General features: G+C 38.3%; 2 protein-coding genes across 2 annotated transcripts in view; one reads left to right on the forward strand and one right to left on the reverse strand.

Moving 5' to 3' along the window:
• Positions 1-2414: 2414 nt before the first annotated feature.
• Positions 2415-3679, reverse strand: LOC6044161 (fatty acid hydroxylase domain-containing protein 2). Its single transcript, XM_001861675.2, is given in 3 exon segments — positions 2415-2869; positions 2927-3287; positions 3290-3679. Coding segments are annotated over 3 exon segments (858 nt in total). The 5' UTR covers positions 3645-3679; the 3' UTR covers positions 2415-2727.
• A 12796-nt stretch (positions 3680-16475) lies between these two features.
• LOC6049174 overlaps positions 16476-22983 on the forward strand; it is a 160627-nt gene continuing 154119 nt past the window's right edge. The window contains 1 exon segment of the mRNA XM_038249882.1: positions 16476-17935. The gene's annotated coding sequence lies outside the window, so the exon portion shown is untranslated.

Raw genomic sequence — 22983 nt, forward strand, 5'->3', positions numbered from 1 at the left:
TAAGTTATAGCCATTTTTAAGTAACTTTTGAAAATAGTCGCAGTTTTTCATTTTTTAGTGCCCATGTTTGCCACTTTTGGAAAAATATTTTTGGAAAGTTGAGAAAATTCTCTATATTTTGCTTTTTCGACTTTGTTGATACGACCCTTAGTTGCTGAGATATTGCCATGCAAATGTTAAAAACAGGAAAATTGATGTTTTCTGTCTCACCCAAACAACCCACCATTTTCTAATGTCGATATCTCAGCAACTATAGGTCCGATTTTCAATGTTAATATATGAAACATTCGTGAAATTTTCCGATCTTTTCGAAAAAAATACTTTCAAAAATTTTAAATCAAGTCTAACATTTCAAATGGGCGTAATATTGAATGTTTGGCCTGTTTGAAATGTTAGTCTTGATTTTGAATTTTTGAAAGTATTTTTTTCGAAAAGATCGGAAAATTTCACAAATGTTTCATATATTAACATTGTGAATCGGACCTATAGTTGCTGAGATATCGACATTAGAAAATAGTGGGTTGTTTGGGTGAGACTTAGAAAACATCAATTTTCATGTTTTTTAACCTTTGCATGGCAATATCTCAGCAACTAATCGTATCAACAAAGTCCGAAGAAGCAAAATATAGAGAATTTTCTCAGCTTTTCAAAAATATTTTTCAATAGTGGGCAAACATGGGCACTATTTTAAAAATGAAAACTGCGACTATTTTCAAAAAGTTACCTAAAAAGGTTATAACTTGAAAATGGTGCACTTTTTCAAAAATTCACTAAAGTACTTTTGATTGCAAATCGATTTTACATCGGAAAATAAAGTTGAAAATTTTTGCGACTAATATTTCGATTTTTGAAAAATCTGTATTGATTCAAAAATCATAACTCGGTCAAAGATTTTTGCCCATTCTGAAATTTCTGAAAGTTGGCATTTATGTCCTCTAAAACATATCAAAAATGAAAAAATTAAAAATAGTGTTTTTGCAAATCAAGTTTTAGTGACAAAAGTTAAATTAAAAATCACCAAATTTTTTTATCGTGTATCAATTTTTTCAGTGTAGTCCATATTCATACCTACAACTTTGCCGAAGACACAAATCGATCAAAATTCCTTCAAAAGATATGAGATTTTGAATTTTCACATATCATTTTTGTATGGACAGCTGCCAAATTTGTATGGAAAATTATATGGACAAACTAATGATGCAAAATGGCTTCTTTGGGCATACCGAAGGCACCAAAAAAGTTTCAGCCGGATTAAAAAATACAAAAAAAATCGAATGACCGAAATCTCAGAGAATTGCTCAGTAGTAGGCGGGTTCGCCGCGTGATCCGCATTCGATGACTACTTCGATTGGCCGAAGTTTACGCGAATATTCGACGTGATTGCTGCGATGTGAGTTTGGTGTTCTGGAATGTTGCGTCTTTCGAAGTGGTTCCAGTCTGATAACGTTCAGAATAGCTGGGTTGAAAACGTGTGTGATGACGACAGTACGACGCACGATGTACTTTGTACGGTGATAACGCGAGAACGGCATGAGTCTAGGGATTCCTTTCTTATCGGTGCAGTGTACCGCCTTCGTGACTAAGGGAGTGTGATAGGGTGACTAGAAAAAATGTGTCATTAATAAAGAACATGAGTTTTATGGGAAATTTTCCTGACGAGTTATAAGCAGTGCGATGAAAAGTATTATGTCATCGCATCTCTTGATTGATTAACTCGGATCATGTTTCGCCTTTCGACAAACTAACAATAGGTCATATTTTGTGTTGTTCAACGCTACGTTTGAGTCCAATTTCATCGCGATGTTTTTGATTTAATTTGAATAACCGAATTTGATCGATTCTGAAGTCAATATTACAAAATTATTGAAATCTCGGTCACCCCTAGGGTCACCCTAATGTGTAATTATGTAAATTTGTACTTGAGTGTCACGCACCGATAAGCACTTCGTCGTCACTATCAGATACCACACTTTATGAGTGCAACACGCTGCGTGGGAACTTGACAGTCCAAACAACAAGTGTTTTGAGCAACGGCGTACCTTTTTTGGTAACCCCCAAAAAATCTTCATTTTTATTATTTTCAAACAGTAGCGTCGTTACACCCAAAACCCATGTCAAGGCAGCAAATTTAAAATTCCAGTCGGGTAGGTTTCCACAAAAGGTCTGTCCTGAAGAAGGGGTTGATATGGCTTCGCGCGGTTCATGTACGATGTTTGCCCTTTTTTATCTTTTATTTTTTCACCTCTTTTTTTATTTTGGTTGGAAGCAAAACATACGCGAAAACGTGACGATATTACCCAGTGGCAACAGGGCTGGTGTATAGAGGACAGAAAAGTTGGTTTTGTTGACGAAATAGCCTGATTCAAATCGGACGTACGCATTTGAACTTGGTTTTATTGGGAATGTTTGAGGTAACGTTAAGTTCATTTATAAACAGTAAATCGTGCTTTACACTTCAATTACATTCATTTATTCCAAATAGACGCAGATAGTCACTTTTGCATGTACTTCTACCATTACATTTTTAAGACACTCACACGGAAAAATTTCTGCAGCATACAGGGAACCTAATTTAACGAATCGTTGAACAATTGACAGCTAAATCAAACTTATTTGATTTGTTTATGCTTTAGTTTTGTTCATTTATGTTTAGACATAAAAACTTTTTTTTCGAAACATCAAAAAGTGAAATGCGACAAGGTAGCACGATCTCGACGACCTCCACTTTCACTTATCGGGGTAATGTTCCCGCGCCGACTTGGTGGTCCACAAAACCCGATGCCGTAGACACTGTTTACTCTTCCGAAACCCTTTGTCGGTGCCATGCAGCCAGTCCAGATAACCAAAGGTACCAAAGCACTCCGTGAACCTACCGGAAAACGTCAAACGTTAGATAAACGAACTGTCACAATGTCACATAGCCTACTTTGCGTGATGGTAGTCGTGGTACTCGGCACTTGGGAAGAACGGCAAATGGTACCCGCAGTGGTCCCGCACGGTGTTGACGATGACCAGCGGGAACCAGAGGGCGGCCGTAGCCAGGTGGCTCTTCATCAGGTGGATGCCAATGATCGGTGGAATCATGTTACTTACGACGTGCTCCACCGGGTGGCAGTACATGGCGGCCCAAGCGAAAGGGGCCGTCCACTCGTGGTGCCGTTTATGGACGTACCTGTAGAGGGGCTTCAGATGTAGCAACCGATGGACGTAGTAGAAACCAACTTCCGCGAAGAACAAACTAACGGCCAGATCACGGAGCACTTCCCAACCACTTGGAAGCACGCGACATCCGGAAGGTTGGACTTGCCAGCCGTGTGAAACCCTACGTACGTCAGCGGAACTCCAATTACAGTCTGGTTGAACAGAATTGTCTTGACGACCTTCCACAATCCATCCCACTCCAGTGGTTCGTTCATACCGGGTTGCGTCTTGTACTTTCGAAGGAACCTCGGTCGATTCGTGACGTCCATCAGTACAAATAGGCCGCCGAACGCCCAGAAAAATCCGTTGACCCAGGTCGTCAACGCCCAAATGTACAGGAACTCGGGATCGTCACCAATCGCGTCCAGCAGGGAGTTCCAACGATCTTGGAAGAAAAATCGATCCAAGGAGGCGTTGCTCGGTAGGTCACTAAACATCTCCATTTTTGAGGTTATCTCGGTGGTGTGACTTGGTTCACTTCTGGAGACCAACTAATGGGCACGCGACATGAGCATTGATGAAATTTTGGAAACTCGATAGATAAAATTGGTAATCCTAGATGTTACCAGATAAGATATCTTGATTTAGACATTTTTGGAAGGTTAGGTTGACCCGAAATGGCATGGTGCACTATAGTCTAAAATCATTTCGCCGTCGTCGTGCTATCTTGTCGCACCCGCCGTTTCGATGTTCCGAGAAAAACGCGTTTTTATATTTGACCTTGAATAAACAAAAACAAAAGCACGCAATGTAAACAATAACAAACACGTTTTGCTTGGCTGACCATTATGTCACGGGATTGAAACTCGTCTGAAAAACCTGTATCATTTTCTCATTCGAAACAGTGGCGCCACGTGGTGTTGTCGTGGCATTGTCCCGAAGTTTGTGGTACGTTCGTTTGAAGAGCCGGTCGGCACTGAGTGCCGCACTTGTCGGTGCCAGTTTCGGTTCAAACGAACGTCATTTGTTAGTGTGCATGAAACTCGCATGAAACTGAAAAATATCGAGTGCGGCACTATAGCTATAGAGTTTCAGTTCCAAGATGGCGGCGAAACCCGTGCGGAACTAGCGCAAGTTTCTTCAAAGAAACACTTTGACAGCACTGTTTTTTCGGATTTCGTTGAATATCTCAGGATTGAAATTTTGGGGATCTGTGAAGGTCAAAAGGTGAGGCATTGTGAGCTACACAAAATGGCGTTCTTAACTCAATTTGGCCCAAAATGCACGTACGACAAGTTAGCACGACGGCGAAGATTTTCTGTTGCAAACTCGATTTTGCATCTAAAAATGAATTACACTCAACCCCCGGTGGTTGGTCACTTTTTCGTTTGACACTTTTTTAGTTTGTACCCCGTTGGTTGGTCAAAGTCAAACTAAAAAGTGACTAACTGTCACTTTTTACACGACGCTCACGCACACTATCAAAACAAACGTTTGGTAGTGTATGTGAACTCCGTGTAAATGGGATGTCAAACTAAAAAGTGACCCCGTTCGTTTGACAACAGTTGGTGTCAAACCACCGGGGTTTGAGTGTATAACATTTTGTATGACATTATTTTTATTGCGAGAACGTTCCCTGAAACGCTTAAAATTAAAAACAAATACGTAGGGGAAATTCTCGTATGTTTGGCAGGATAAGCACTCGCTCCTAACTCCATCCAATTTGCTGATTTTCACAATTTAAACAACTAAATTGGCAAAACTTGTGATAGAAACTTGCTTGCTCACTTCTTATTGACCTATTTATCACTCGAGTTCAGTTGAAAACGCTCTTTATTAGCTTTAATTGATGTCAAAGTTCTTACCTGCCAACATTAGAGGCACACTGGAATTAGATGCTGTTCCCCTATTTCGTATTTAAAACAGTCCTAATGGTAACCTAAACTTTTGCTGCAGACACCAAGTCGATCGATTGATAGCTGCCCAAAATGGCGTTCCTAGCTCAATTCTGGAGTTTTTTTAAAGGACCAATAAACCAAATTTTCAGTGTTCGCTTTTTGGGTGTTTTTTAATACCCCTGACTCAAGGCTGTTTCAAATACACCCAAAAAGCAAAAAACTGGAAATTTGATTTATTGGATCTTTTCAAAAAAAAAAAACTCCGGAATTCGACATGACAAAAAATGACATGCGACTAGATAGCATGATCACGAGGACTTGCAACATTACCTTCACGCAGAAAAATAAGGCATATTTGAATATCCAAAACGTTTTGTTAATTTGAAAACCAAGATTTTTGTTGAATCAATGCTAAACGTCAAAGTACCATTTTCAAAACAACAAAGACTTTTATGGAATTAGACAAATTAAGGCTTGTTTCAAAGCGTTATTTTGATTATTATAAATATTTTACATTTTTTTAATTTTGATCTACAAAATATTTTCTGCGTGCTGCTATAATGATGGTAAAATAAATTCCAATGATGATGACGGTAGACCCAGCACATTTAAGACTGAGTGCGTACCTTGGTGCGTACAAACAGGCAGTCCAGAAAGGACTAAACCAGAATGAATCGAGTTTTTTTTCCTCTCTGTGTCGAATAGCCTCCAAATTTCACCAGCTTGCTATCACAACGCCAAGCCATGTTTCAGGCTCGTAACAGGAATACCAGCAAACAAACAAAAAAAAACTGACCGGCTCTGACCTAGAACGCATGCGCTCCGCCGGGTTCGGGTTCGAACCTGGTCGGCGGAACACCACGCGTTGCGTTGCTATCAGACAAAACAGGGGGCGACCCCTCTCAGTGTAGTTACTCCCGTCTATTGAGACATTTTAGTTTGCTTCAATGGAAAAGTCACAACAAAAAGGGCTACCGTAGGAAGTCGATGATGTAAGGTGCGGAAAACCTGTCAAGAGAGAGGGGAAAGGCAGGTTTTGGTTTCGCTTGTGTGTTGGTGGTGTTTTGGTTTTCCATCAGTGAACGAAAAACAGACGCTTAAAAACGGCAGCAGCAGAGGCAGTTGGCCAAGATAAGAATAACTGCGGCTATTTTATTACTGATGCTGCTGTTACTGGGAAAATGGGAAAAACGAGCAACTAGATGATGATACGATGTGACGGCGCGTGGGGATGGATTTCCATCTCTTGGGCTGTCAGAAGAGAGCGCGTGGCGTGATGCGTGTGGTGTGTGTTGGCATGTTTAGGACGAGGTTCGATCAAAGGAGTGGTGACTTACCTTAGATGGGGATGTAGGGATGCCGTGGATGCTAGATGAAGTTTTGGTAATTTGTTTTCGTTATGACTGTGGTGATTTTGTACAAATTTGCAAATTTGAGACGGTTTTATTTATATTTAATTTATAAAACCTTTTTTTTTCAAATAAATTATTCCATTATTTATCAACATTTTCCCAAAATATGGTAGAGTTTGATGAACTCGAAATTAGTTGCCAATCGTTTGACAAATGACCGTTTTTAATTTTGTCTTTTTTTTATTTTCGTTTAAGGCTGGTACACATTGTATTAAAAATATTTGCATCGGCCTGAGTAGGTTGATATATTTGTATGAAGGTGTTAAACAAATTCATTTCATAACATATTTATCCAATGCTTTCTAAAGCTTTTAAAGCCTGTGGAAATTTAACATAAACATAACAAATGTGTTTGTGAAAACACTCGATTTTCGTAAAAAGAAACTTGACATTTTGTAAACTTTTAAACGTTTATCAAACAAGTGAATGTGAAAAATATGATTCAACAAACCACGGTTTATAATGTGAATTTATTTGAGCCACCCCAAACCTCTTTTACGCAAATGGACCGACGTTTTACTTCCCCATCCGATAGAAGGCCAGGAGGATAAGGCGGGAATTGAACCCGCGCCCCATAGCAACTTAGGGATCGGCAGCAGAAAACGCTAACCACCACGCTACGAGGCCCTGCCTTGAACTGAAGACACGGCATGCGAAATATGGCTCCAGGCAAAATTACTTCATAGCTAATATTTTCAAGGTTTTATTCATGGCGGAGTGACACCATTACAAAATAAAAACTGGGCAGGGTGGTTTTTTGTCACAAAAAGAAACAACTTTATATTATACAGTACAAAAATATGATCAAAAATATGAAATCACTTGAGCAGCATGAGCATGAGCATGAGCATGGTTGACTGCCAATGAGCTGCTACTCCGTTATTGACAGATCAGCTGAAGTTAAACAATGAATCAAAAATGATCAGTGGGAGCCAACCATCCGTTCACTGTTTAACCCCTGAAGACCCCGACTTTATTAGTCAATACCGGCGCCCTCCCAAGAAGCCTGCAGTTCAACGAAAGGGAGGAATGTTAGTCCGATAGTTGAAGTTGCAGTTGATGAGTTTTTCGCTAATCGCTTTTCGGGAATCGAACCAGAGACCTTTGACAAACCAATCCAATGACTTAGCTGCCTCGGCCACCACAGCTTGGTGACCAAGGAGAAGTCAGAAGTCGATGTATGACACTTGTTGGAGATTTATTGATTCAACTAACGAATGAACTCATTTGTTATGATGGTGTGAGTTGGTACCATTATTCTATCGATTTTGGCACTGAGCCCTCAATAAATTTTGAGAGAACGATTATCTCGACTCTGAATTTTGGGTGTACTTGTTGATACCGCTTGAGACCGTTGAATCCACAGCATCTCTTTCAAGCATCACGTGATTAATATTTTTTTGGGTTAGTAGGATAAGGTATTGGCTTTTCGATGCCTCCCGAGCTACGACGCTATGGGGAGGACTTTCATAACAGACCCGTCGGCGAGCCTTCCGAGCAACGATGCTATGGGAAGGTCTTTCTGGTTAACACACAAAATCACTCACACACAGTTATTTTGCTCCACTATTAACTCAACGATCCAAATTGTCAGTGCGTCTTTCGTTCATTATATAGAAATGGCTTTTTCACCGCAAAAAAAATAAAACCTTATTCGAAAAAATTAAACACAATCCACCCGACGCCGTGGCTTTCGATCAACGCCGATATAGGAAGGGCTTTGAAAATCACAAAAGAAATCACTTTTCACTCCAAATATTTTTTACGACCACGCGCTCCCTTTGTCAATTATGCACTGATCTGATCAGAAATGGGTCATTCCATCTGAAGCGGAACAGCATTTGAAAATTACCCTCTCCGATCCAGCTCAAATTTGGCAGAGCTGTTGATACTATCAAAACATACAAGAATCCCGAATTTCATCCAAATCGGACCACCCCCTCCATTTTTGTACCTCCTCAAAAAATCGACTTTTTGGCGATTTTTGACCAAACCTTCAAGTTCCAAACGACGATAACTCAGGAACTACAAATCTTAGAGGGTCGGTCTTAGACTCAATTTTGAAGGAAATTGGACGTAGAATCCATTTCCGTGATCAAAATGTTGATTAATACATTTTGTCTACCTGTATTGCGCAATTGAAAACTTTAAACGGCCGTATCTCAAAACACCCCAACTTATTTTTTTTTATTTGACCTCACCATCGTGTTCCCCGGCCAATTTTACATAAGAATCACTTATCGACAAAAAGGAATATGTTTCGTTCCAGAGATATCGAATTTTAAAGTTTTGTGTTTTCGAGATTACCTACATCAGCTTCATTCGCCGCATCTGCTAGAAGCACACAGGCGGGCTGATCAATAACTGCTACCTGGTCATTTATTGAAATAATATTTCATCATAAATAATCTTTATCAAATTGGTCAAAAATTTACTGTATAACACTGTAGGAAACTGGAGTTGAATCACGAATGTTTATCTGCTCAAAAAAATGAATGAAGTGAATTTCTGTGCTAACCCACAGGACAGAGCAATAACGACACACAGTAAAGGGCAGAATTGGATTCCGACGGAGCGAGCAGGAAAATGCAATTAATCTTGTTAATAACACTGAACAATAAGTACACGATACATTACTGAGTAAAAACGTTACTTAATCCACCTTTAGGTGGTTGGTGCCTTCCCCTCATTCAAAGGGTAATGCTATCCAAAATAGACACGCTCGTGGGAAGGTCTTTAAATTACCTATCCAAAGATAGGTCGCATGATATATTTGGAATACGTTTTCATCTAAATATCTGAGAACTAGCCTCCAAAAGTGTATAAATAACTCCTAAGTGCTTATAACTTTTGATAGGGTTGTCAGATCTTCAATGTTTTGGACGCGTTGGAAAGGTCTTTTGATTACCTGTTCAACGACGGGTTGCATGATAGATCTGGACAACGTTTCCATCGTGATATCTGAGATCCGGCTTCCAAAAAGTGCATAAATAACACTTAATTGCTAATAACTTTTGATAGGGTTGTCAGATCTTCAATGTATTGGTCGCGTTGGAAAGGTCTTTTAAATACCTTTCTAAAAATGTATAGCATGCTGGGGTTTCTTACAAAAACCACCCTTTTTACAATCTTTAGTCAAAATTGTTTTTTTAGCATAACTTTTGAAGTACTTTACTAAACTTCATAATCTTCAATAGGGACTTATGGGACCCCAAGACGAATCGAATGAGACCAAAACGGTCCAAATCGGTTAAGCCAGTGCTGAGATAATCGAGTGCATTTTTTTTGGTGCACAGACACACACACACACACACACACACACACACACACACACACACACACACACACACACACACACACACACACACAGACATTTGCTCAGAATTCGATTCTGAGTCGATAGGTATACATGAAGGTGGGTCTAGGAGGTCTAATTGAGAAGTTCAGTTTTCGAGTGATTTTATAGCCTTTCCTCAGTAAGGTGAGGAAGGCAAAAAAATGAACAAAAATTAATAAAATTTGTTGATACGTTGTACTCTAGTGAAGGACGATCACAAGGAGTAGGAAAAGGATTTCTGGAAAGTATAAAACTGAAAAATGTAAGAAAATCACAAAGTTTGATCTGCTGCAAAGCGGCTAATTCCCCAAATTTAGTTGCGATGATTTCGACACCGTCCGAACAACAGTATTTTTTTTTCCTTACATCATTCTTGGATTCTTTTAATCAAATGGAGCTGGCTCACAATATTAAAATTGATTTAATATGATCAATCTTTTAAACCATAAATAGGATTTGCCAAATTATAATAACTATAATAATAATAATAATAAAGCAGGTTTTGGGGTTTTTGCTGAATGGCACTATTTTGCTACCGCTCATGATGAAGGCCCTAGTCATGGCCTCGGAGGTACTCTAAAACGGTTAGCAACACGTAAAATAACCCAATAAATATTCCTTTCACAAAATTGATTGATCAAGGTAGGGAACAGCATCTAATTCCAGCGTTCCTCTTATGTTGCCATATCAGCGCTTTGGCATTCAATTACAGCTGATTAAAAGCGTTTTCAACTGAAATCGAGTGATAAATAGCTCAATAAGAAGTGAACAAGCAAGTTTCTATCAAAAGTTTTGCAAAATTTGTTGTTTAAATAGTGAAAATAAGCAAATTGGACGAAACTAGGAGCGAGGACTTAACCTGCCAAACATACCAGAATTTCCCCTATTAGCCATTTGAATAAATATTTGCGTAAAATTATGAAAATATAAATTAAATTAATCATCTCCTAGAACACCAGGTAGCAGTTATTGATCAGCCCGCCTGTGTGCTTCTAGCAGATGCGGCGAATGAAGCTGATGTAGGTAATCTCGAAAACACAAAACTTTAAAATTCGATATCTCTGGAACGAAACATATTCCTTTTTGTCGATAAGTGATTCTTATGTAAAATTGGCCGGGAACACGATGGTGAGGTCAAATTAAAAATATAAGTTGGGGTGTTTTGAGATACGGCCGTTTAAAGTTTTCAATTGCGCAATACAGGTAGAAAAAATAAATTAATCAAAAATTTGACCACAGAAATGGATTCTACGTCCAATTTCCTTCAAAATTGAGTCTAAGACCGACCCTCTAAGATTTGTGGTTCCTGAGTTATCGTCGTTTGAAACTTGAAGGTTTGGTCAAAAATCGCCAAAAAGTCGATTTTTTGGGGAGGTACAAAAATTGAGGGGGTGGTCCGATTTGGATGAAATTCGGGATTCTTGTATGTTTTGATAGTATTAACAGCTCTGCCAAATTTGAGCAGGATCGGAGAGGGTAATTTTCAAATTTGCACTTTTTCGTGCACAGTTGAGATGGAATGACCCAAATATGAAAACACTTTCCTACAAATTGATTTTAGTTGATTGCACTTAGATTTCAGTTTTTTAAGATACTGAGAATGTTTTTGAAATATTTATAAATCGGCAATTTTTAGGCAGAATGAGGATGAAATAGATGGAATTCAATATTTATCAACATGCGCAGTTCTTCAATTTTTAAGAAAGTTATGTGGTCCCATTTTTTTATTAAATGAGCTGCGCTTGCAAACATTTAAGAGTCTTTTAAAATAATTATTTGAGTTTTTGCATTTTGTCCAATCAAAAATATGAAAGTTGTTGAAATTTTAATTATATTTAATAATTTCTGCCAGTTTGTATATTAATTTAAACATAAACAATTAATTGGTAAATAATTGAGGCTTGAAAAATTTCATGAGACTGTCACTACTTCTAATCTTAGCAGTTCTTAGAACATTAAAATAAACGGTTATTCATTGAATAAATCAGTGAGTTTTTAGTTTGTTTGGAAAAAATGCAACAAAATATGCAAAGTTTTCTAAAATAAATACTTTTTGCTAAAAATTATTCAATTCTTTCAAAAATGACCATAAATTGTGTATTATTATGATTGAGCAATACAATGAACCTTAGCAGTAAATTTATTTATTTCTTATTTAAACATTCCTTCGTATACCCTGATTATACGCTTCTATCTCTTCAAGGGGTGCTCAATGTTTTATAATGGGGGGCCAAATTTGAAGCTCACATGAGTTTGCGGGCCATATGAGAAAAAAATGTTTTTTTTATTCAATCTATAAAACTTACAAAAACAAAATGTTAGAAAACAAACAAAAATAAACAGTTTTGTACAAAAAAGCCTCCAATCAATTTGTTAAACTTTAAAAATATACCAACATAAACAAACATAAATATTACTCATCTGCTTTTCATTGCAACTTTCGTGCCTCAACAATCTTGATTTCACAAATATAATGAAAGTTCTTAAGTTGTAGTTAAATTGATTTTTTTTAAATTTATTTTTCAAATGTATTTTAGAAGGGGTCACACATACTTTGTAAAAGTGTGTAATTTATTTTTAAAATTATGTGCAATCCTAATTATAAATAGTTGCTTGAGGATTAAAAAAATATTCCTCCAATTTTAATGAAATTTCAATAAATATTTGATGAAAATTGTGAAATAAGTTACTATTTTTGATCACATTTAAACGTGTTACGATTGATAGTGACGATAAAATAGATTTTTAACACAATATTTGTTTTATATAATCGGGATCAAAGTATGGGTTTTCCATACTTTGATCCTGATTATGCAATTAATTTTATATTAACAAATTCTAAAAAGGTTCACAAAATATGCATAAACTTAAACATAACTTCTAGGAATTATAAAATCACTTAAAGATGCGTCCAAGGGTTATTTGTAGGTAGATCATTCAAAAAAAGTCCGCGGGCCATTCTTTAGTCACCCCTGATTAAAACATATTTTCTTTAAAAAAAAAATCAGCTCTATGCTTAACCTTTTTCTTTTCATAAAAATCGGAAATAGTTCGGGATCAAATATTTATAATTATAATAATTTTCAGGCAATCACACAAAAACAATTCATGAGTATTTTTTTAAGATATTGTGCTTCATGTGTTTATATGACCTTTTATTTAAAAAAAAAGTTCAAAATTAAAAAAATGAAGATGGAGGAGGGAATGAAGTTCTTGAAAATAAATAAAGAAGTCACAGCTCCCTCCGTGTACGCACGAGAGCATGCAGCTAGTGCTCAGTGCTCCATCGTTTTATCAATTTTTTTCGCCGTAATTGATTGTGGTTACCCGCGAGTTTGCTTCTCAAGCATGCCAAAGGCCAGCCGTGGCCGTGGCAGTTCGAGTGCGGCCTCGAAAAACCCGCGAAGTTCGTCTACCGGCCATCTGCAAAAAGGTAAACAAACCAACGCCGTGTCGGCCGCCATCGCGCAGGGGAGCGTCAGCGCTGAAGGCATCGACAAAAAGTTACTACATCCCGGATATGTCCCAAGATCACCAGTGCGAACCCGTTCCGGTACTTCCGGTGCCACAACCAGTGGCACATCAACATCCACCAACATCCCCATCAGGAACGAGTTCCAGATGCTGAGCGACGACGAAGAAAATAACAACTCTGACGGTAGCAGCACTACCGACGACGACGACGACGATGATGGTCGTGCACGGAAAAAAGTGCCGACGTCAAAAAAGAACAACTCTCCAGCGGAACGTAGACCACCTCCAATTTTTGTTTTGGACACGTTAGCGGACGATGTTGACGAGTTGCTGGAAGGCCTCGAATATTGTCTGAAAATCGGTAATTCGGCAGTGCAAGTGATCACACTGACCAAAAAGAATTTCGACCTGGTGTTTGAAGAATTGAAGCATAGCAACTTCAACTTCTACACATTCAACCCCGAGAAGCCCCCTGTTAAGGTCGTCTTGCAGGGTTATCAAGACCGTCTGATCTCCGATCTGAAGGGTCACCTTTCGGACGCCGGAATAAAACCGCGGAGATTAAAGTGCTCTCGCGCAAGACAACGGTAACAGGTACACACACACTGTACCTGTTGTACTTCGACCGCGGCACCGTCAAGATCCAAGACCTGCGGCGAACTAAAACGTTGGACGGGTTTTGGGTAAACTGGCGGTTTTACACCAAGAACCCGACGGACGTAGTGCAATGCCACCGTTGCCAGAAATTCGGCCACGGCTCGCGGAACTGCAACCTCCGGCCCCGCTGCGTGAAGTGCGGTGAGTCACACCTCTCGGAGGCGTGCACACTGCCAGCGGAAAACTCAGCGTTCCCTCCTGGTTGGGGGCGTTCGTTCGCCAGCGTGGTCGCTGCCGGTAGCGGCAGTACGGCCCAGCAAGAAGTCACCGGGGAAGATCTCTTCACCCTGCCGGAGTTCTTTGCTCTCGCGGGGGAGATGATGACGCGGTTTCGGAGCTGCCGGAACAAGGCAGAACAATTTCTGGCCCTTGGGGAACTGATGATCAAACACATCTACAAAGGATAAATTACCTGTGATCTAGATATAAGCTATCTCTTCCTCTATCCCCTTTCCTTTGCCATTTCTGTAAGTTTTTTTATACACCCAACTGGCAGTCGCATGATTGTGATGCATGGCGGCATGAAAGTATATCAGAATCTGCATGAAATCTGTCCTCATGCATTTTTTGCGATATAGGAGTATGACATTTTTGCCCGTTACCGACAATTATCGACATTACCGACGACTTTTTGGTTGTATTTCACAAAAAACTTAGCAGAACGAGATGAACCATCAACTTCTTGATTATTGATCCGACACGCTACCACCGCGCCATGGACGCTTGATGAAAAGTGTGAAGCACCAACATATGCTTCTCTTTGGAGTGTTGCTCGGGGACGGGCCAGCTTTATATGTGTTGGTGAGAACTGCAGATCGCTGAAATTATTACACGCGGGCAAAAATGATCTACGGGCTTGCTGCAAAAAATGTTATAAAATATGACATTTTCTGCAGCAAATCCAATGTTGCAGATTTTGAGATATATTTTTCCTTTGGGTGTAGTTTTTTCTTACTCTTGCTAGTGCCTTAGTTAAAGAAATAATTGTTCCTAAATGGATTATGATGCAACACACAGCTGTAAGGAACTCCAAAACTCTGTTATGCACTTCAAAATAACTCATTGTATCTTGATTATTCACCAATAAAACCGAATTGAAAAAAAATAAGTAAAGAGGAAAATAGCTTCTGCGAATCTCGACTCCGATTCCGACTTCTGGAGATTTAGCGACTCCGGGTCCGACTCCAAAAATACTAGACTTTACTGACTCCGATTCCAAAAACAGCTCCTACAAAAATATATTGAGAATAAGTCGACCTCCTTGACTACATAATACAGGTCCACAAACTGGTTAAAGATATGCATTTATTGAATCTTTGTGTACGCTCTTTTTTTTACGAAATTTGTATATTTTTCTGTTAAGGGGTTACATACATGTCGAAAATCACAAACTTTCATAATACAGAAAGTTTATTGAATCCAATAAAAAGATGATTTTCAACCACTCCTGAAAGTTTCATGAAGATATTACATGATTAAACTGAGTTAGAGACGAATTTAAGCTCAACATTTTGCCGTGCGCAAAGCGGACTGACAAACTTTCTGAGCGTTTTTCTCGAAACACCGAGTTGATTTACGGGTGCCACGATATCTCGATATGGGATGGACCAAATTGGCTGAAATTCAGGGTGAAGACTTTCAAGACATATCCCGTTTGCATGACGAAACCTGATTTTAAAATTTTGCTTTTTAAAAATATACAATAATCAAAAACTGAGGATTTTTAATATGAAAAACACAAAAATATTTTTTCTTTTTTATAACAGGACCGTTTAAACGAGTCTTCACCAAAATTTTGAGACGATTTGGTCAAGGCAGTATTAAGATATTGTGCAATCATTTTTTGAAACTGCTATCTTCAAATAGCTTTATCTCGGAAATGATACAACCAAATGTCTTGAAATTTGTTTTGATATGAAAATGTATGCTTTAATAATTTGAAAACAGATTTTAAATAAAATTAATTGTGTGCTGACACCAACCTCTGACTTTTTGTCGATTTACATGTATGTAACCCCTTAATTGATTTCTACATACATTTATGCCGACTGTTCTTAAAAAATGAGGCCAAAATTTAGCTATGAGAGCGAAATATTGTTCGATTAGATTTCTTCTGCAAATGGTTTTTTGTGCTCTCTCTAATTCACATTTTATCACAAAAAATGAGTAAATATCCATTTTTAAAAATAAAAATAAACATAAAAGCCAAAAATTGCCCTTATCTGGACAGTGCATAAAACATCGGAAAGATTGTCGAAATATGTGCTAGTTAATTTAAATAAAATGTTCCATTTAATGATGTTGATTTATTTTATAAAAGCAAAAGGGGAGAAAAAACCTATAATATTTTTAAAACCATTCAAGATTGATTTATTGATTTTTTCATCAGTTTCCACAAATTTATAATTTATTTTGCCAGAAACGACGAAACATTCGTAAAAAAAACTACACTACAAATCATCAAGAACGAAAATGTATCCATATTGATCACTCCAACTCCCCATCCCGAAACTGAACATCCCAACGCGCTATCACACCGCCGACGACGGCAACACCACTACCACCACACATCACTGTAATCGCGCACTGCCACGCGCTTCGGCTCGGAAAAACCGACGTCGTCGTCGTCGTCGCCATCGCGTCGCGATGCCCCATTGCTTGGGTGAGGAAAATTCGTTCGTCTTCAGTTGCGAGTTTTCACTGGGATCGGTCGCGTCGACGTTCCGGACTTTCCTGGGGTCCCCCTTTACGACGGTCTTTGATAGTGAGTGGGTTTGTGTGTGTGTGTGTCGGTTTTGAAAGAAAAAATGAATTGTTTGTACGTTTGGTGTGGTGGATATGTCAAAAGTTAATACTTTTTTCGGGTAGCTTTCCCTTGCTGACGTGCGGTGTCAGTTTACCACCAAAACTACATGGCATTGTGCCGGCAAATTCCGGTGGAAATGTTGCAGATTTTTCCGTGAAATTTGATCCCACCACTAAACGCCGTAAAGTAGGCCACCTGCAGTGCACGAAGAACGCGCCGCCCGTAATCCTTCGCCTGCAGGTAGGCAACATCAGCAGTAAGGGAGGAAATTCACGTGAATCGCCAACGCCGCATCGCGTCAAGCCTAACTGCAGGCGTTTCGCCACCAGTCAGCGGCCTCTGTTGGCGAACGAAGGGGTATGCAGAAACGGGGCCGGACTTTTCTTCGTCCTTCTCTCCTATCTCCGGCGGTGGTGGCCACTTCCGGTCGGTCGACGGCGTTGTGTGTTTTGCTTTCCGCTCGGTGACCCAATTTCAGCGCTAGGGAGTTGATTTAAATGCTATACGGAAGGATATTCCGGAAGAAAAAGAAGAATAAGAGAAAGTTTTTCTTTTTCAAAGGAAAATTCAGGTGTGATTTATCTGCAGTGCGTGATTCTGCCCAATATGAAAATATTTTTTTTTTTTCTATGGAAAATGTTGTTTTCCCTTAACGAAGCAAAGTGAAACAGGAAAACCCTGATTTTATCTTGAATAATTCCATACCCAAAAAGGAACACGAAAAAAAGCGAATCAGTGAAGCAGTTCCTCTTCCCAAAAAATAAAATCAAAAAAAAGGGAAAATTCAGTGTAGTCGACAACTCCTGATGGCCTATTTGTCGGCAGGATGTGCGCTGGAGCTTGCCGCGAAAGAAGCAGAACCGGAAGGAGGTCGCTGCTAGGAACGCAGCAGCCAAAATAAGCCACCGCCAGGCGTCTCCACCGGAGCGTGCCACGTCGTGTTGCCTGAGTTCTGGCGAAGCAAACCAGAGGCAAATGTGTTGTTGCTGCTAAGGGCAGGTGTGTGGAGTGTGGGGTTTCTGTGGGCGTGTGTGCTGTGTGGGGTTTTGTGTTTGTTTTCGTGATAAGTGGAACGAAGTAAGTTTCGGGTTCTGATTTGATAACGACAAGCAGTGAAAATTTTGGTGACGAAAAATAACGTGAAGAAAAATAATACAAGCAGGACGACCAGGATAACCAGAAGGAGCATCGGTTTGGGTGAAAAATAAAGGTAAGTTTAAATTTGCGTGTGTTTTGTACAAACAGAAAAATTTGAAATTATGTCAAGAAAACAAATTTATTTTCAAGCATTTATATGTTTATTTTAGGTAAGGGACCATCCATAAACCACGTGGCCTCTTTTTTGAAATCTCAGGAGCCCCCTCCCCCCTAGTGCTCAACTTCCATACAAAACAAATCATTTTTGTATGGAGCGTGGACAAAAGGCTGAACCTCACCGCCCCTAAGGTGTCCACGTGATTTATGGATGGTCCCTAAATAGGATTTTTTCTACTATTTTAATTAATTTGAGCAAATCATTTCATTTGCTTTCTATGGCAATCAGTAACCAGTACATCTTAAGACAACTTGGAAAATCTTGTGAGCTTTGGCTACCTTTACTAATGCTTCAAATAACCTGTTTTTAAAACATGTTATTAAAATCAAACCATCTCACATCTCTAGCCTGTATATTTTTATTATGATATTTTGTTTGTGTCCTGCTAATTTGGCCGCTTCAATAACATTTAAATTCCAAACACAGTCTTTACAGTTCTGAAAAAATGTCTAAAAAAATACTGAAAATCTTATATTCTGAAAAAATGTTATTGAAAAAATGATAACAACTGTCTTGCTAAATCTATGACTAAAATATTATTTCTGCGAAAAAAGAGTAATTAAAGTAATTAAAATTTTATGGAATCTTTTAAAGGGGGTCGAACTTAATTGAATGTTTTTTTGTGTAACGGTGTGTGTGGAAAACTTGAAAATGGTAAACTGTATACTGTATTTAAAGAGATTGTCATGACATTTTAGTAAATATAGTTTACATATTTTGAAAACTTTTCAACCTTCCAAAAAATATTTCCTACAGTGTAATGTTTGAAGCACAAATGTGACGGTTTAGTAATTATGAATATCCCCTAGTTTTTGTGTTTTACACAATCTATTGCAACTTTAAAGCTAATGCTTTTCTTTATTTTGAAAAATGTTAAAATAGGAAAAAGACAACATAAATGCATACAAAAATAATATTAGTACTTGCCCGTGAAATTTGAGAAAGGTGTTTTTCAGTTGCAGTTTACCAATTTTATTATTACCTAACATACAGAAAAGCAAACAAAATGTTAACAAAATGATTCAAATAAAGAGATCATTTTAAAGAACTTCATGAAAAAATACCACACAACAAATAAAGTAGTAAGAAAGCTGCGTGTCAAAGGCCTGGGTGTTAAATAAATTTTGCATTATTTTATGAAATTCTGTGTAATATTACAACTTGAAATATGTAGCCCATCAGTATCGGAAACCTACTTGACCGGAATGTCAAGATTCATCGGTCTGATGGCCGAGCGGGCAAAGGCGCCAATCCATACTGTAGGTGCTGGGTTTGAGTCCCGTCGGTTGCAACTTTTTTTGTGTTTACAAAAATTGTACATGCAGCGTGTAATATTAAGTGTCTTTTTTGACGACGGTGATGTGCATGTGTTTACGTAAAAAATCACAGATTTAAAAAAACACAGATGAACTGACAACAATGAGCCGATATCTGAAATTGGAGCCTAATGCTTGTGCAGATTTGACAATTGATAGAATTATTTATTGGGTTGCAGTTTGCAATATTTAAAAATCGGGCACTGAATTTGCCACAAATTTCACTAAGATTTTCAAAAGAACAATGCCCAGTGGTCAAGGTGCGAGGTGAAGTGAAATTCGGGGGCTGTTCTGAAGCTCCAAGTCTTCAGATGAGTTGTTGCACATAATTTGTGTTTTCGAAAATCTAATCAAATCTAACCAGGAATATTTTTTGGTTTTTTATTGTCATCTAAAAGGTAGTCGGGCTTGCCAACCCAAGCAATTTTGTTGAATACAGAAAATCGCTCCCGAACTTTTCAAAAGCATCAATCACAGAAAATTTGTTTTGTGATTTTAATCGTAAGCACCATTGGTTTATTTCGTTATGTTTACAAACATTGTTTATTTACGAACAGTGACAGGTCATTTTTGGACCAATGACATTACACCTGCTGCAAGTGCAGTAGTAAAATCGATGTTCGACCAAATAGGGGAAAAATACCCTTTCTAATCAAACACCTATCTTCGTCATATGGAAAAATTATATGCTCGATTAAAGCACCAAAAATACTATTTATGCTATAAACTTACCAGCAACAGCACCGCCTCAAGTAAGCACGCAAATGTATGCCACTTACTGGACAAAAAGATCAAATTTAATGCCCTTTTGAACATAATTTCTATTTTGCGAGACCATTTCTCCTCATTTTGTTGGCACACACACACATCCACATGCAAGATGAGAGCTCAACTGCTTAACAAAAGTCGTCATCAATATCCTTGCACTGGCGCACGTTTTTAAAGCGCTTGAAATGTGAAATTGCTTCCAACTACCGGCATCATGTTCTTTTGCGCATTAGCAAGTCACTCGCTTGAAAAATAATCCCGAAACATGTAAATAATTAGCAAGCGCCACCAAAAAAAACAAACGCACCAAGTCTTTTGAAGTTTGACTTTTGACGACCCATTCCCAATTGATGGCTTAAGAAAACTGAGCGAGAAACGAAGGCAAATAAAGAACAAAGGGTGGCCACCAACACCACCAGCAGCACTTGTTGGAGTGAGCCAGTGATGCCAGGAAACTTTCTCTATAAATGCTACTTTTCGTGAGTGTTCGCTTAAAATTTCATCACAATTGGCACACCCAAAAGAGCGCTGGAAGAAAAAATACTATGCTAAAAATAATAAAATTGTATTCTCGTCTAATAAGAATACATTTGGGATTTTTTTTAAATGCTTGTAAAAGAAATAGAATAACTTTTAGTAAAAGTGAAAATAAACATAAATATTCTCAGAACCGGGACCGTGGTGTAGGGGTAAGCGTGATTGCCTCTCACCCAGTCGGCCTGGGTTCGATCCCAGAAGGTCTCGGTGGCAAATTTTGAGACGAGATTTGTCTGATCACGCCTTCCGTCGGATGGGGAAGTAAATGTTGGCCCCGGTCTAACCGGGTCGATAGCTCAGTCCAGGTGTAGGAGTCGTCTCCCTGGGTCCTGTCCTGGTGGAGTCGCTGGTAGGCAGTTGGACTCACAATCCAAAGGTCGTCAGTTCGAATCCCGGGGTGGATGGAAGCTTAGGTGTAAAAAGAGGTTTGCAATTGCCTCAACAATCAAGCCTTCGGACACCTAGTTTCGAGTAGGAATCCCGTAATCGGGAACGCCAAGGCAATACTGTAGAGCGAATAATTTGATTTTTTTTTTGTTCTCAGAAAGTTGCTCTACTCGTTGGTGTACTTGGTTTTAGTAAATTTCAAGGAACACTCCAGATTATCCAGCATCATTCAAACACGACCGCTTATTAGGCTTTAAATGGGTTTATATCCCCTACAACGATAAAAAAAACACGATCAAAAACCTTTTGTTTTCACTTTTTTTTCATTTTTATGCAACAAAATAAATTGACAAGACAACATTTTTTCGGTGGATCAACTATGTTCCCCTTGGAACGAGCTGTCCTTTTCTGTCAAGAAGATTAAAGTAGATTAAAAAAATCTATTGCGGTCGTACAAAAGGTCATTGTACTCAGAAAGATAAGCTTTATCTTTGTAAACAATAATATCACAAACTTAAGCATAGTTTCAGGACCCAATTATCCTACTATAGTCCAGACTCGATTATCCGAAGCCTCGATATCCGAAACTTCGATTATCCGAAGGTTTGTATCGGATTACGTCTATTTAAATTTTCTTACTTTTGACATAAAATTCGAGTTCTGCGACCCCATTTTAGTCAAATATGAATATTTGACTGCATTTTATAATAATAATTTTTATTTTCCATTTTGTAATAGAGGAGAAAATCGTGGCGTCAGAAATGAACTCAAATTTCATTTTGTGAGTGACTTTAACAACTTTGCCTAGTTTGACGTACGTACTTTTTCTGTGGGAGAGAAAAGGAGGCGAATACATTATGAAAATCATACCTGTCAAAATTCCTAGCCTCAAAATTTTGTCGCGAGTTGCTTTTCTCCTCTATTACCTACATTTCGACCGCCATCTTGGATTTAAAAATTCTAACTTATTTTAGAGTACACACAAAAAAATATTTCCGAATGTTACATCATTTATGATGTAACACTTTTGCACGTCATTAAACATTTAAATTTAAATGCAATTTGATGTAAATTTGCGACAAATTATACGTAAAAACATGATTTTAAGTGTGGTTCAACCGTTTACGTCGAATCTCAAGTTTACATCAACTGAGATTACATGCGATTCATTTTTTCCGTGTCGAATAAATTCACGTATTTTTTTCTGTCATACTTAAGCTTGGCCATAAAAAATAATAAGACGAAAGAAATGCTTTTTTATGTTTCTATTAACCGAAAATTTGATTATCCGAAGTGATTTTTTTCCGAGGCCTTCGGACAATCAAGTCTGAACTGTATCTGTTATTCCATGTAATTTTGCCCGTTCAATTTGAATCTGCCGATTTTCGGTCATATTTTTATTATCACGTTTTAACAAAGTATAATTTTGACGAATGACCTACCTGCGATCAAGTTTACTTAAGTTCCGATTCACTCCAGTTTACTTTACATTTTATTTGGTTTCTAGTTGATATTGAACAAATATTTATGTATATTGTAACATCATCATTCTGATCATTCTTATACTCTCAATCAACTCGACTAGAGCAGTCTGGACGCATGACAAACTATCCAAAGCCTGCTGCGTGTTCTATGCAGGATATGGGTTAACCTTTTTACCAGGCAGGACGACGATTAGACGATCTTGCCTTTTATGTGCTTACCCAGCCCTGGAAGAGCGGCAAATTGAGTGTGAAATTTCGTCTAGTCTCTGAAGGCTGCACTCAAATTACAAAGCTCTAATATTGAACGATTCACAGAACCACAAATGACGAAACTTCATGCAATGTTGCCACATGTCATACAAAATATTGTCGACAATAATTGCATCTATGAAAACTGATAAAAATGCCTTTTGATTGAAAGGGAGTGGTCAAAACAGTGGTTGACAGAGAA

The sequence above is a fragment of the Culex quinquefasciatus genome, chromosome 1 (genome assembly GCF_015732765.1).
Source record: "Culex quinquefasciatus strain JHB chromosome 1, VPISU_Cqui_1.0_pri_paternal, whole genome shotgun sequence".
Classification (NCBI taxonomy): domain Eukaryota; kingdom Metazoa; phylum Arthropoda; class Insecta; order Diptera; family Culicidae; genus Culex; species Culex quinquefasciatus.